At 36.2% G+C, this 16657-nt stretch overlaps 1 protein-coding gene across 3 annotated transcripts in view; it reads left to right on the top strand.

The window, feature by feature from the left end:
* phf10 (PHD finger protein 10) overlaps nt 1-5255 on the top strand; it is a 216634-nt gene extending 211379 nt beyond the window's left edge. For all 3 annotated transcript variants that reach the window (XM_039748276.1, XM_039748279.1, XM_039748281.1), the window contains one exon: nt 3975-5255. In XM_039748276.1, the coding sequence (XP_039604210.1) occupies nt 3975-4079 (105 nt within the window). In that variant the 3' untranslated portion in view covers nt 4080-5255. The remainder of the gene's footprint in view (nt 1-3974) is intronic.
* The last annotated feature ends 11402 nt before the right edge of the window (nt 5256-16657 follow it).

Raw genomic sequence — 16657 nt, 5'->3', positions numbered from 1 at the left:
TTTATTTTTTAATCATTTCTGCTGAACAAACTGTACTTTTGCATGCAAAATATCAATCCAATTTTTAATGTAATAAAGCAAGCAACAAATAACTGAAGCATCTTATAATACAGCAAAAATGTTATAGAAAGAAATGCTTCTTTCTCCGTTGCACTCACTTTTTTAAAGTGCCATCATAACTTTTACCTATGCAGCACATGGTGTCAGAAATTTTTTTGTTCAATTAAGTGTGTTCCTCAAGCTGTATCCCTTGCTAAACATAAGGTTAATGCTCGTTATCTTACAGTATGGGGGCATGGATTTGAATGTGCACTCTGATGGTCATATCTTTTTAACCTTTCTATTTGTTTGCACAGAAGTAGGTCTGTAGTGAGGTTTAAAAATTGGAATTTTTAAAATTTTGTTAATTAAGACTAATAATATTTCATTTGTTTGTTTAATTTTAGTTAAGAATAGAGGGCCCCGCCCCCTGCTCACTTTGCTTGCCCACCCCCGGGTTTGATTTACCAGATATACAATTTAAAGAGATTGTTATTTTCATGGGAATTATTACATATGCATTATTTTCAATTTTACTTTAAAAGTTTAGTAAAAACAATATTTGGAATTAACTTTTCTTCAAGATCGCATTGAATTTTGACAATTCAACATATAACTGCCTGTGACTGAATATCGTTTCTTTCTCTTTAATAAATAAAATGACTTTTTCAAATGTTTGTCCATGCTGTTTCTTCTTCGCTTTGTCGTTAACGTGTCATCTAGAACGTATAAAATTATTGTCCTGATAAAATTTATAAGAGCTGAGGGTGCAGGAAGTGTGTCTGCCAAAAGCATTCACGCGATTAGTAGCTGAGAGCACAGGAACTGTGTCTGACAAAAGCATTCACACGACTGAGATTAGATGACCGTGATCTTGTTTGAAAATAGTTGTAAGTAGGACGTGACTTGGAAGAATCTCATGTTAAAAGTCTCTGTCTCACGGGACTTCATACTGCGCCAGCATTTTTGGAAACTTTTAATTCTCGCTGGCAACACAAATTAGACGATCTACAAGTCTCCTGCTTAAACTTTAAATCTGAACAATATATTCAATCTCTTTTCGCTATTCTGTTATTTCACCGAAGAATAATTTCCATTTGTTTCTGATAATGTAATCATTCCTATCCTTTTTTTTAATTTTCCGTACTTCCATTATCTCTAAACTGCTCTGCATGTGTACTATGTCAACATTTTTGAATTCTTTACGATGTTCTACTTTGTCATCTACTCTTTGTCCTTTATTTCCAGCCCTTGGCTTGGTTAAATCTCTTTCTCACGGGACGTATAAGTGTCTCTCCGAGAAAATAATGTCTTGTCTCTTTTTTTTTTTATAATAGAAAAAATGTACCTTTTAAGTGAATAAACTGGATGAGCAAAACTATAGTATTACAATAGGACATACTGAATAAAAAAAACTAACATTGTTTGTATTTTAACCAAAAGATTTGAAAAAAGTTAAATGCAAGAACAGGACAAAAACTGCTGACAAGCAGGCTATTTAGCTCAAAGATGACATTATACTGTCAGGGACACCTGGGGAGGTTGAAGCAGATACAGGTGAATTTATTCTTTAATCCTTTATTTGCTATATACAATTTCTTCTATTATGAATTTGGCATTTTTCACATACCCCAATTTACTCTCCAGAGAGCTTTGAGGTCAGAGTGCAGGGTCAGCTATTTGTACATCGCCCCTGGAGCAATTGCAAGTTAAGGGCCTTGCTCAAGGGCCCAACAGGGTAATACTGTTTCTGCCACTGCCAAGATTAGAACCGGCAACCTTCTAGTTAGCATCCCAGAAAGATAAAAGATTCAGCGCCAAGTGCTTATTTGAGAGTACTTTAGAAAAAGGGTTCCATTAGACCTGTTTTTCTTATATCTGTTAGAACCATCAGCTAAACAAATTGAAGGGGGTAAAAATGTATTTTAACACAGCATTGAACTCGGGGATGCAAACAGACATGCTAATACAGAGAACCCAGGAAGACATATGTAAATGTACTGCAAATGTTAGGAAGAAGTGTTGACTGTTATGTTTAAGCTCAGATAAGCTAACCAGTCTATATATGCCTGTAAGAAAACATGAAATGGGGTCTTTGTTGTTAAATTTGTAGCTCACAAACAGGGAAGAGATGTTTGTGTTTTGGGGACTTTGTTGTTAAACTTGCAGCTCATAAACAACAATGAGAGATGGCCATGTAGTTTAACACAAGAATCCCCGAAGACTACGAAAAAAGTTGTAATGCCAGGCCACCTTAAATTCCTTCACACCTCTCCATTAGTGTCTTTTTATTTGTATATGTGTCAATCAGCACAGGCAGCAAGCAGCCTGCTATCGCATCCCCCACAGACAGAGCTGAATTGAGACACACAATTCTCAGAGCTCAGGTCTGTTTATCTGTGTGTGAGGTTTCTGGAGTTGTATAGGGAAGTAATATAATGTTGTTTAGAATATATACATTTCATGTGTGTTCCGTGTGTACAACAGTCTAGGTAAATGTAGGATGACAGGAAATCACATATCATAAAGTAGTTTTTATTCCTGAGCTTTCAGTTCCTGCCAGGAGCAGTCACCAGAGGATAATGATTAGACATTCAAGAATCAAAGACAATATATAGCAAAATAAGGCGGGGGATGAGGGGGTATTGGTCATAAAGTTGTATTTATTATGAGGATGTTCTTCTTAAGTTTGCATATGCTGGGTTTATGTCCAAATGTCTGTTAATGGCATTTTCGTTTGATAGCCAAGATTCAGCCAGCTCTCTGGCACTTTTAGTACTGGTCTTAAATCTTACCTGTACATTGTCCTAGTTAAATTTTTGTCCGGTTGATTTTGTACACGTATAATTCAGTTAGCATGAGTCCTTCCTTCTGACGGCATTGCAATGTTCATGTATACGTGTTGCGATTCTTTTTGATGTTTGTCCTATGCATGCCGCTGAGCAAGAACTGCATGGAATGCTATAAACTGTGTTTCGCGTTTCTGCTGCCGATTTCTTGTTTTTGGCATTAAAAAGGACAGTACACAGATAGTTTGAAGGCTTGTGTGCTATTCTGATGCCGGATTTGGACAGGATATGTGCTGCATCTTCTGACACTCTGTGATGCTAAGAAAGTGTGTGCCAGGTGGGATGGGGGGTCAGATTGAAGTCGATTGTTTGTTGGGTTCTCTGGCGTCTCCTGTATAGGCATTGTTTAATGAATGTCTTTGGGTATCTGTTTGAAGTGAAAAGATAGTGTCTTTCATTCGTTTTTGTCTCCTTGTTGCAATGGATGTGAACTCTTCTGAATAAAGTTTTAATACAGCTCCATTTATGAGATGCTGGGTGATTACTGGCGAAGTGTAATATCTTGTCTGAACAGCATTCCTTACGATAAACACTTGTAATCAGGGTGGTGTCTTTAATTCTTTCAATGGAGATGTCCAGGAAATTGATGCGTTGGTTTGTTTCCTTTTCCATGGTGAATTAGATTGCAGGGAATATTGTGTTGATTTTTATGTAATGGGATAACATTAGTTAGCTTCCATTCTTTAGGAGTTTGCTCATTGTGCAATAACATTTGAAAAATAGGTGCCAAGGCTTTGCACAGTATATGAAATTTCTAACCTTCTTAAGCCTTCACCTTCTCTTTTTCAAACCTTTCTTTTTTTTTTTGAAAGCCCACAGCCCATCTCAGACCTGAACAGAAGATTATTCTGCATGTTTCCTGACACAGATTTTTTTAAAATAATTTTATCAATTCCCTAAAATAAAGTTTTTTTTAATGAGCGCACAATCACTGGTATTACTCCTTTTCATAAGAATCTCATGTAAGAGTTGCTCTGTATTCATTTTTTCTAATTTATATTCTCTAACTAGTATACAGTTTGTATTTGGAAAATAAAAATCTTCAAAGCGCAATTTAACAAAAATGTCTTTGTGCTGTCTTCACAGGACAGTTCTTTGGGAAATGCTTCAGAAGATGACAGTACCATTGAAATCCAAGAGAGTACCATTCATGGAAAACATAAAATCAAGGAGAAGGTTTTCACTTCTTAGGGCAATTCTGGATATAAAACTGAAGAATAAATTTAGTAACTTGGAAGTATAGTTGTTGTTAAGGTAATTTAATAGTATTTGTTTTTCCTTTTTTTTTTTTTTTTCTGTTGTTTGTATATAGCATATATAAAATCTGTAATAAGCTAATCAGGAGCATGTTTCCTCATATCAATGTGCTGTCATAATTACCTGTTTAATTTGTTTTCTGTTTGTTTGAAAAATTATAAAATTGAAATATGGTAATTTATTTCGGAAATGCAGTTCACTTTTTAGTGCCTGTATATGTTTTTTTATTATATTCTGTATTATTTCAATATTTGTACAAATGTAGTCATAGTAATTCCATATATATATATATATATATATATATATATATATATATATATATATATATATATATCATTTCCAAACTGTGATATGTTTTAGCTATAGATATCCCGCTGAAGATTTTTAGCTTCCCATATTACCAATTCTAGAACTGCTGCCCAAGAAATGTTATTGTTCACCCATCTCAATATTTCAATGACAAGCATTCCCCTCTCTTACACATATATGATACTATAGAATACATTCTATCTTAAAGGCACTGCACAAATGTAGCCTTCTTCTGACTTTTGGTTGCCCAACAAAGTTGTTATTTAGAGCAGTCCCCTTTACCATAAATTAGCTTCAAGTTGAGTACAGAAAGAAACAAAATCCAATTAAATCATGAAAAGCTGTCGTAATAGAAAATTAATTCCTGTTGTATTTTGTGTTTCATGCTTTTTGAGGCACATGCTGATTAATGGTGTTCAGAGTGTTGCCATTGTTTTAAGATTATGCACATTTAGCACACAAGTCTTAGTTGTTATTTTAGCCAATAATATATATATCTACCACACTTTAATTATTTGCAGTTAACTCTTAAAGTTAACTAAAGTTTTTGAATATGTAATATAATCAGTATTCTAATAAATATCTTTTAGTTTTAATGAAAATTGGTTTACATGGTCCAGTCCCTACTACTTTATTTTCAATTTCTAATAAAGTACTTTAATATTTCTGTATTTTTTACTTTTCTCTGTTGCATTCGCTGTTTGTTTTTAGTTATTTATTTACTATCCTCAAAATGAGTCCAAAATAATAGGAGCTGTCTGTGCCAGATCCTAAACCCATGTTTTTTCATGTATTCTGATAAATAAAAGTTGAATATATAACTTGTCTACTTTATGCTAATTTTGTTTCTTATTTTTAGCCATTATTGACTGTGATCCAGAATTAATAATGTATCTGTTAGTTTTGTTTCTTGGTGACAAACAAAAAATCATATTCACCCTTTAAGTTATTGAAAATAGGGTTTGTGTCATGCATTTGCTGTGCAGAAGAAGTGTGCCCAGGCAGGGTGGCATTCTCCATGGGAATGTGGTCATTTAAAATTGTAGTCTGTTTTGAACAAAATATCCCTCCAGTAACCATGGTAAAGATATTAAGACTAGAATATTTTGGTACCATAGAAAAGATATATTTAACTTGCTTTTAAATGCTATATTTACTCCTATAAGTAAAACAACTGAGGAAGCCTATAGGACATTATAAACATCTTACTGAATGGTAATTCTATTCAGTTGTGAATACTTCAGGCATTTATTTCTACTTTTTCTGTTTCCCAAAAGAGTGTTTCATTAGGTTTTACATTTCAGTATGTATATGTGAACAAATACATTGTTGTGAACATTGAATATTTTACCATTGAGCCCTTCTTATTAACTCATCATTATTTCCGATTCTCTGTATACTCCTTGTCCATCCATGTGGTTTATGGACAACTCTGTCCTGATTTGTGACCCTCTTTGCAGTTTTATGGATTTCTCTGAAGCTGTTAATTTAAACATAGTTGGCATTAAGTAAGGAAGGACAAATGTCACAGGAATTGAAGATGGTCTAACAGCAGCAGGCATAGGCAGATGAAATTTGCTCACATGGTGATACTTTAAAACAGATGAAAGGCTTCACAAGCTGAAACCTGTACAGTACAATGCATGAATTGTCTTTATGTTTTCGACTTTCATCCACACTACCATGTTGTTTTTGACCCCTGAAAGCAAAGACTTTTAAAACTGCTCTCCAGAGCCAGATACTTTCATAAGTGCACCACTGTGGTGTAGATGAGCAAAAATGAAGTTTTCTGAAAATGGTAATCTAATCTCGCTCTAATTGATTCATGTTGATTTTGTGGCCTTTCCTTAATTGGATTCTGATTATTACAATGTTTCATTCACTATTTGATCATCATTCTCTTAAAGAAAAATATTTTGCAACACCACGGCATAGAAGAGTTGCTTTCTACGGTGCTTCTTGTGTTGACTACCTATATGCATCTAAATTGTGTTTTGTAAAGTTTGAATGCTGTATACATGCGTAAAAGGCAAATAATTTACCAGTCAGTACAGTTTTTAGGTAAATCTTGTGGCCCCCGACATTACAGTTGTAGCGAAAAATCTGAGCCCTGTGAAGATCAGTTTGTAATAGCCTCTAATCAATGTTTATTACTTAATCTGTTCAGTAAGTTGTGACAGTGCGGGTCGGCTCCATGCTAGCAGTTCCCTCCAGGAGCGTCTTGAGCATAACACCATTGATAGTCATGACCAAATGAGCCAGGCAAATGAGGGGAAGTGCTCCAGTGCTTTATTTAAAAGCAAGTCAAAAGAAAGAGTGTTCAAAACTTCCGGCATTTCGTATGCCGGCTCTTTCTTATATGCCTCCATGAGCACAGCGTCTCAATCAAGCTCCACAAAAGGCCAGTGAAGCAACTGAGACAGACTGCACCCTCATGTACAGGTGCGTCTTTTCCTAGTTACTCCACCAACTCCCTGCAGCTGCATGAGCATACACACCCACAGAGAACAAGCCGGACAATTTTATTAAAAATGGCCATTTTTTCCTGAGTGGCAGACCCACTGTACCACATATGGATGAACACATTCCTCCGCAAAATTAATATCAAGACACTAAATGATGTGGGTTTACAATACAATCCAATACATTTTATTTTTGTATAGTTCAAAAGCACACAAGGAGTGCCACAATGGGCTTTAACAGGCCCTGCCTTTTGACAGCCCCTCAGCCTTGACTGTCTAAGAAGATAAGGAAAAACTCCCAAATAACCTTGGGAAAGGAAGTTTAAAGAGAGACCCCTTTCCAGGTAGGTTGGGCATGTTTTGGGTGTCATAAAAAGGGGTTCAATACAATACACAGAACAGAACACAAGTAATCATCAATACAATATAACAGTACATTAAAAATATTACAAAAACAGAGCAGAATTCAACAGTAGATGATATTACATAATATGATTTGGATTTGTTCAGACTCCTAAAGGCCACGGCCATCAAGCTATCTCCCCCTATTGGTCATCACACAGCCGAGTCAGTGCTGGACCAACCAATCCGATGAAAGGACCCCTCTACCCAAAGATTCCTGCAATCCTCCATCAGTGATGACTTTACCTTAGGCAGGCAAAACAACTTGGTAGGTGGGCCGTGGCACCAAGTGCCGCATTTGAGTACCCAGAAGAGAAACAGAATAGGTGAGGGTTAGTAACAAATTGTAACTATCATATTACTTATGTTTTAATGCTAATGACTAACAACAGAGATGAAATATGCACATTTAATCAGCAGTTCTAGTCAGGATATGCTAAACTGAAGTAGTGAGTCTTCAGTAGTGGGATTTGGAAGCTGAGACTGAAGGGGCATCTCTTATAGTAGCAGGCAGACCATTCCACAGTTTAGGGGCCCTGTAACTAAAAGCTCGACCTCCCGCTATTATTTTACTATAATTTGGGAACATAAGCAGACCAGCATCTTGAGATCGTAATGTATGCTCTAGTTTGTAAGTCATGATAAGTTCAGACAAGTAAGCCGGACCTAGGCCATTTAATGCTTTATATGTTAACAGGATGATTTTGAAATCTGCCCATAACTTAATCGGGAGCCAGTGTAAGGACTTAAGAACTGGAGTTATGTGTTCATACTTTCTTGTTTTTGTAATAATACTTGCAGCACCATTTTGGATTAACTCGATGCTGTATAAAGAACAGTTTGAACATCCAGTGAACACTGAATTGCAGTAATCAATCCTACTAGAAATAAATGCATGAATTTCTCAGAATCCTGTTTATTTAGAAAATGACATAATTCCCTAACATTTTTCAGATGAAAGACACATGTAATGTTTGTAATGTGCACTTTAAATGACATGCTAGAGTCAAAGATAACTCCTAGATTGCGGGCTGTTTCAGTAAAATTAATGGTTATTCCCGAGTTAAATGATGACAAAATATTGTTGCAATCAGCTTCATTCTCCCCAATAATTAACATTTCTGTTTTGTCTGTGTTTAAAGACAACTAGTTCTCATCCATTCACTCATTTAATTCATCAGTACAACTAATTAAGGACAATATTGGAGAAACTTCATTTGGTCTAAAAGAAAGGTAAAATAGGGTGTAAATTTACATTGTTTTCTAATGATAGATCCCAGTAAAAGCATGTAAAGTGAAAACAGCAATCCCAGTAATCGCCAACACGAACAAAGATGAAACCATTGACCATAAAAACATAATGTACACATTTAGCGACTACTATAAATCGTTATATTCTACTGAGTTTAAAGAAGACAAGACACAATCTAATGCATTTATGGATACATTACAGATACCACAAATAGATATTTTTAGTGCAGTGGAACTGGATGAACCTTTGGCTCTATCAGAGTTACTAGATGTTATAAAGTCACTTCAAGGCAGGAAAGCAGCAGGCCCTGATGGCTACCCTGTAGAATTTTATAAGAAATTCTCCACTCAGCTAGCTCCCCTCTTATTAGCAACATTTACAGAAGCTAGAGACAATCATAGTCCACCTCAAACTTTTCGCAAAGCATTAATCACCGTCTTTCCTAAACAAAATAAGGACTTATTACAATGTGCATCATATACACCAATTTCACTTTTGAATAATGATGTTAAAATACTCTCAAAAATCATAGCTAGAAGGATGGAGAAAGCACTGCCTTCAATAATATCACAAGATCAAGCTGGATTTATCAAGGGTCGACACTTATCTTCCAATCTTCAACGCCTGTTTAATGTAATATACTCACCGGTAAAGTCAAACACCCCAGAAATATTATTATCATTGGATGCAGAAAAGCATTTGACATGATTGAATGGAAATACCTTTTCACTACATTAGAGAAATTTGGGTTTGGCCCGAACATTTGTGCATGGATCAAACTACTGTATACCAATCCAGAAGCTTCAGTTTGTATTAACAACATTTGTTCAGACTACTTTAAACTAGAATGTGGTACCAGACAAGGATGCCCCTTGTCACCCCTGCTATTTGCAATCGCCATTGAACTACCGGCGGTTTACTGTTGAAATGCTTATCAGATAAAGGGGATTATCAGAGGAGGACTGGAAAAGAAAATGTTTCTATATGCAGATGATATGGTACTGTATATATCAGATCCACAAAATTCTGTGCCAGCAGTCTTAACAGCACTCAAAGAATTTCAAAAGATCACTGGTCTCAGAATTAATCTGAATAAAACTGTACTTTTTCCAGTGAATTCTTAAGCATATCATATTAGATTGGACATCCTACCTTTTATCATTGCAGATCAGTTTAAATACCTAGGGGTAAATATCACAAGTAAACACTAAGCTCTTTATCAACAAAATTTTGCTGTCTGTATGGAAAAAATTAAGCAGGAAATACATAAATGGTCAACCCTTCATCTCACTCTAGCTGGAAGAATTAACATTGTTAAGATGAATATTCTTCCTAAGCTTCTTTTTTATTTCAAAACATTCCAGTATACATTAATAAATCATTTTTTAAGCAATTAGATTCAACAATAACCTCATTTATTTGGAATTCAAAACATCCACGTATCCAAAGAGCAACCCTATAAAGACCTAAGGCAGAAGGTGGCATGGCCCTACCTAACTTTCAGTTTTATTACTGGGCAGCAAACATACAAGCTATAAAAACCTGGACACAAATAGATGAACATGCACAGGCTTGGTCCGCAATAGAAGTAAAATCCTGCAGTACTTCTTTATATTCCTTGCTGTGTGCCCCAATAAATGTAAGTTGTCACCAATATACTGATAACCCAATTGTGCTTCACTCACTCAGAATATGGAGCCAATGTTAAAAGCATTTTAAGATGGAGAATCTTTTATCTGTGGCACCTCTACAAGAGAACCACCTCTTTCAACCCTCGCAAACATGTGCAGTTTTTAATATCTGGAAAAGATTTGGGATTAAATTGCTCAGAGATCTTTATATAGACAACATCTTTGCATCCAAAGAACAATTACAAGCCAAGTTTAACTTTCTAGCTACACATTTCTTTTACTATCTTCAAATTACAAACTTTGTTAAACAGAACCTGCCCGATTTTCCTCATCTTGCACCCTCCTCCAGGCTGGAAAAAATATTGCTCAATTTTGAGGACACCATCTCTGCAATAGATAAAACTAGCTGATTACCCAGTGACTTCGCTCACTGAGTGCAAGGGAAAAAAATAAAATGTAGTATATAAATTATTAAACAGTAAAACATTAACATGTAAGAAGTAAAGATACATTGAGCAGTACCGGAGAGCTTTCGGGTAAAGTACATTTTAAAGGCGTTATAACACAACAGGTAAGTAGCACTAACAGCCGCTTAAATGTATTTGGATCATCTTTCGGTAGCAGATCCCTTGTGTATGGCTCTGCACGATTGCTGTGGTGTAGAAATTACATTTTCTATGCGATCCTGTAAATTTCTGCCTGACAACCTTGCACTACGTGCCTGTGATTTAAAAGAAAAGTTATTCTGAGAAATGTGGATGCTGCCCTTCCATGCTTAACGGGCAGAAGGTCCAAACAATTCTCAAGTCTAAAACTTAAAAATGGCGTCCATAAACGAAGTGATTAGTTCCTGTATTATAATATGTCCTGTGGTCATACATAATTTCCATTTCAAACCCGAAAAGAATTTTATATATATAGATTATTTTACAGTCCCTCCCTTTCAAAGATCCAAGAGGACAATGGGAAAAAGATCTCTTAATCAATATATCAGAAAAGGAGTGGAAGGAAGCAATGCAGAGAATTCACTCGGGTTCCATATACATACAAGCATACAATTATTCAACTCAAAATTATATATCAAGTCATCTGTCTCACTTTAAACTGTCCAAAATGATCCCAGGTCAAGATCCAACCTGCGAACGCTGCAATCAAGTCCCAGCCTCACTGGGTCACATGTTTTGGGCCTGCACCAAATTAACATCATTTTGGATCAAAATGTTTAAGTGCCTTTCAGACAGCCTTGGTGTCACAATCCCTCCTAACCCATTAACAGCTGTGTTTGGTGTTCTTCCAGATGGGATTAAAGTAGAGAAGGACAAACAAACTGTGATTGCATTCACTACACTATTGGCACACAGACTTATTTTGCTAAACTGGAAGAATCCTAACTCTCCTCTTTTAAGTCAGTGGAAAACCATTGTTTTATACTATTTGAAATTGGAAAAAATCAAATTCTCAGTTAGAGGATCGGTACAGATTTTTTTCAAAACCTGACAGGATCTAATCAATAATATTTTAGAGTAAGCTCTTAAAGCACAAAGGAAGCATTTCTTTCCGAATTTCTTATTCTTCTCCATTCATCTCTATTGCCCTTTTAAACTAATCAATTTAGGTATGTTTACAAGCTTTAAGCTTTACTCCATTGGGCATGCTCTCTTTCTTAGGGGTGGGGGTCAATTTGTTTTCACCCTATTTTTTTTTATAAAAAATGATCTATTTGTATGGAATGATTACAATAAAATTAATTAAAAAAAAATAAAATAAAATAGAGTGAAAACAATAAAGGTCCCAGTGCTGAGCCCTGCGGGACACCATATCTCACTTCTGTGTATAATGATGGAGTACTGTCAGCACGTTTCTGTACATACTGGATTGATTTGATAAATAAGACCTAAACCAGGCAAGGACAGTGCCTGTAAGCCCAACATTTTGTAGCCTGTGTAGTAAAATAGAATGGTCAGTGGTGTCAAATGCTGCACTTAAGTCTAACAACATAATAACAATGGAGTTTCCTTCATCAGAGGATATCAGAATGTCGTTTACAACATGCGGTTGTGTCATTTCTGTGCTATGACCAGGGCAGAAACCAGACTGGAATTTCTCAAATTGTGATGCGTAAGGTGTGACTGAAGCTGATTGATGGCTACTTTTTCAAGTATTTTAGAGAGAAAGATTTCTGTAGATTGCAGATAAGCTCGCACTATTCCAGGACAGAGGGTTATGAAAATACAATGCAGTAAAGCAAAAATGTAGACACACTCATCCATGCGTTTATTTATTTATTTTCTCTATTGTGTTTTACAAATGTTTGATTGATATAAGATGCACTCCAATTGCTGTGGACTACAATCGTGTCATGAATGAAGACAGAACTAAACAGTTTTTTTTTAAAAGTGTCACTGTAACATTTGCAGTGTTTTCATTTAATTAGAAAATAACAATCACCAATTCTGAAGACTTACTTTCATCAGTAATCAGCGTAATAACAAGACGGGCAATTCGTCAGAACTTCTTAAAAAAAAATCTTTTTATTTGCTGTGAATGTGCTGTCAGTTCCTGCACGTGCTAATAGTTTCGAATGTATATAAAGCACCTGAGAATATGATTTTCATGGGGTTGTGAATTTTAACTATATCACTGATGTGTGCATGTCTTGTATATGTGAAGGTCTACATCATATGTGTCTTCTAGTGTTTCATTGTGGACAGGGATACTTTTGTAAATGGTGTAAAAGCTCCAGTGTTGACATAGGTTGCTTCTGTGTAGAACTTTTTAATTGACAATGTGGTAGTCTGGACATGGCCTCTGTGTTTGTCTCCATCTCTCTCTGATATGATGTCTCACTCTCTCTGTCTATTGCCTGCTTATTTTTTGAATTTATTGTCGTCTTATCACTTGCAGCTCATAAGATGCCAGTCTCTTCTTCCAGTCTTTTTTCCTGGGGTGAAGGGCTCATGTGTCTAAAACGGGGTGGGGGGGGGAATGGGGGGTGTCAATTAATTCTCCCAAGGGGCCACATAAAAACTTGGCACTGTTTTGGAGGGTTGGACCAATAGTCTGAACTCAGTTCTGCTCCACGTTAATTTTATCTCTTTATGAAATGCAGTAAATTGTATGTTTTGATTAGCTGCTACTGTTTAGAGTAGATGTTATGATTAGACTATGAAAATGTGGAACAGGAATAGTAAAAACACCATTACATTACTACTTAATCAAATTTAACAAAAATAATTGTGAAAATGTGTATGTTTTTGCAGAGATTCAAAGTCCAGCATTAAGTCAACTTTATACAAGAAAACTCAGTTCTTTTGCAGTTTGTATAGTCTCATTACCTCATTTACTATTTTTCAATGATTTTTTCATTCAGTGAGAGAAATCTAGTCTGTCTTGGACCTGAAGACTGAAGTCCGGTTGAATGTCTGAGGTGGATATGTGAAGGGAATCTGACAGGTGATTGTCAATGAGAGAGGATCTGTATCTGGATTTCTTAAACTTCATCACTGAGAGTGTTTGTTCTCATACAGTATGTAGGTAGATCAAAAGAGAACCAACATCTGAGCATGACTCCTCATGTGGAAACTTCTCATCTTTGGGAGAAGAATAAATACTGTGGTAGAAATCAACATCTTAATCAAAGAAAAAAAAACTTATCCTCCAACAGGGAAGGAGGATCTCTCGCAGCAGTCTGTTACACCGTGATGAGAAAATGGTAACCGAATAAAATGAGTAGCTCATACTTATTGACAGCTGAATTTACATAACAGTGCTAGTTAATGCATACCGGTGCATCTCAATAAATTAGAATATCATCAAAAAGTTACATTTATTTCAGTAATTTGATTCAAATAGTGAATCTCGTATATACATTCATTACACACAGAGTGATATATTTCAAGTTTTCATTTCTTTTTATTTTGCTGATTATGGCTTATGCAGGTGCTGGTCATAAAATTAGAATATGACAAAGTTCATTTATTTCAGTAATTCCTTTCAAAAAGTGAAACTTGTATATTAGATTCATTCATTACACACAGACTGATGTATTTCAAATGTTGTTTATTTTTTTTAATTTTGATGATTATAACTGACAACTAATGGAAGTCCCAAATTCGGTATCTCGGAAAATTAGAATATTGTGAAAAGGTTCAATATTGAAGACACCTGGTGCCACACTCTAATCAGCTAATTAACTCAAAACACCTGCAAAAGCCTTTAAATGGTCTCTCTGTCTAGTTCTGTAGGCTACACAATCATGGGGAAGACTGCTGACTTGACAGTTGTCCAAAAGACGACCATTGACACCTTGCACAAGGAGGGCAAGACACAAAAGGTCATTGCTAAAGAGGCTGACTGTTCAGTGTGCTGTATCCAAGCATATTAATGGAAAGTTGAGTGACAAAAAAAGGTGCACAAGCAACAGGGATAACTGCAGCCTTGAGAGTATTGTGAAGCACAGCCCATTCAAGAATTTGGGGGAGATCCACAAGGAGTGGACTGCAGCTGGAGTCAGTGCTTTTAGAGCCACCACACACAGACATAGCCAGGACATTCCTTGTATCAAGCCACTCCTGAACCAGAGACAACTTCAGAGCTTAGGGGTAAACGGACTTGACTGTTGCTCAGTGGTCCAAAGTCCTCTTTTCAGATGAAAGTAAATTTTGCATTTCATTTGGAAATGAAGGTCCCAGAGTGGAGAGACACAGAATCCAAATTGTTTGAGTTCCAGTGTGAAGTTTCCAAAGTCAGCGATGATTTAGGGAACCATGTCATCTGCTGGTGTTGGTCCACTGTGTTTTATCAAGTCCAAAGTCAGCGCAGCCATCTACCAGGAAATTGTAGAGCACTTCAATGCTTCTCTCTGCTGAAAAGCTTTATGGAGATACTGATTTCATTTTCCAGCAGGACCTGGCACCTGCCAACACTTCCGGTCTAATGACCATGGTATCACTGTCCTTGATTTACCAGCAAACTCACTTGACCTAAACTATGGATATCGTCAAAAGGAAGATAGAGAGAGACACCAGACCTAACAATGCAGACGACTTGAAGGCTGCTATCAGAGCATCCGGGACTTCTATGACATCTCAGCAGTGCCACAGGCTGATTGCCTCCATGCCATGCCGCATTGATGCAGTAATTTATGCAAAAGGAGCCCCAACTAAGTATCGAGTGCGTGTATGGACATACTTTTCATTAGGCCATCTTTTCTGTATTAAAAACCTTTTTTTTTTGTATTGATCTTATGTAATATTCTAATTTTCTGAGGTGCTGAATTTTGGGTTTTCATTAGCTATAAGCCATAATCAGCAAAATGAAAATAGTTTTTTTATTGAATTACTGAAATAAATGAATTTTTCGATAATATTCTAATTTATTGAGATGCACCTGTACATATTAGACTCTCATTAAAAGACATGAGGCGTTAGCATAGAGCTCAACTAGCCTAAATAAAAGTCTTTCTCCATTATATCCAGTTTATTCCATATCTCTTAGTTTAGATATTACCCTTGAAATTTCTGTGTATGTGACAAATGTCCAGATTTATTGTTTACAGGACATCTGCTGATCTCTTAATCGTATATTTGGTGTATTACTTCAGAGCAAAGGAGAATCCGGCCTCTTTTTTGAGGGGTTTGGTTCCAGAACTAAACGTGTGTGGACATGAGCCCAACTGTGTCTAGTTGGTAGCTCTCTGCCTCACCCACTAATTTTGGCATCTTCCCCCAAGAAATATTTTTCCTTAAAGTCCTGATCTAGTTTTACGGAAAAATGTTCTTTTGATAATTATAAAATACAAAGAAGACAATTTCTTTCAAGAACAAAAAATGCTACTGGTGAGCGTGTTTGTTTGGTTGAGTGCACTGTGATGCTTTTGAGAAGCATAGAATGTGTATTGAGCATAGATGATACTAGTTGTATGTGTGTGTTAGCTGTCTAATTAAATAGGATCCAAAAGTTATGGATACTTTAGTGCATATATTAGAATATTAATATTGTTTTAAATATACTGCTCAAAAGAATTAAAGGAACACTTTTTAATCAGAGTATAGCATAAAGTCAATGAAACTTATGGGATATTAATCTGGTCAGTTAAGTAGCAGAGGGGGTTGTTAATCAGTTTCAGCTGCTGTGGTGTTAATGAAATTAACAACAGATGCACTAGAGGGGCAACAATGAGATGACCCCCAAAACAGGAATGGTTTAACAGGTGGAGGCCACTGACATTTTTCCCTCCTCATCTTTTCTGACTGTTTCTTCACTAGTTTTGCATTTGGCTACAGTCAGTGTCACTACTGGTAGCATGAGGCGATACCTGGACCCTACAAAGGTTGCACAGGTAGTCCAACTTCTCCAGGATGGCACATCAATACGTGCCATTGCCAGAAGGTTTGCTGTGTCTCCCTGCACAGTCTCAAGGGCATGGAGGAGATTCGAGGAGACAAGCAGTTACTC

Source organism: Polypterus senegalus, chromosome 3 (genome assembly GCF_016835505.1).
Source record: "Polypterus senegalus isolate Bchr_013 chromosome 3, ASM1683550v1, whole genome shotgun sequence".
Lineage (NCBI taxonomy): Eukaryota > Metazoa > Chordata > Cladistia > Polypteriformes > Polypteridae > Polypterus > Polypterus senegalus.
This window is presented reverse-complemented; position numbering and strand designations above follow the sequence as displayed.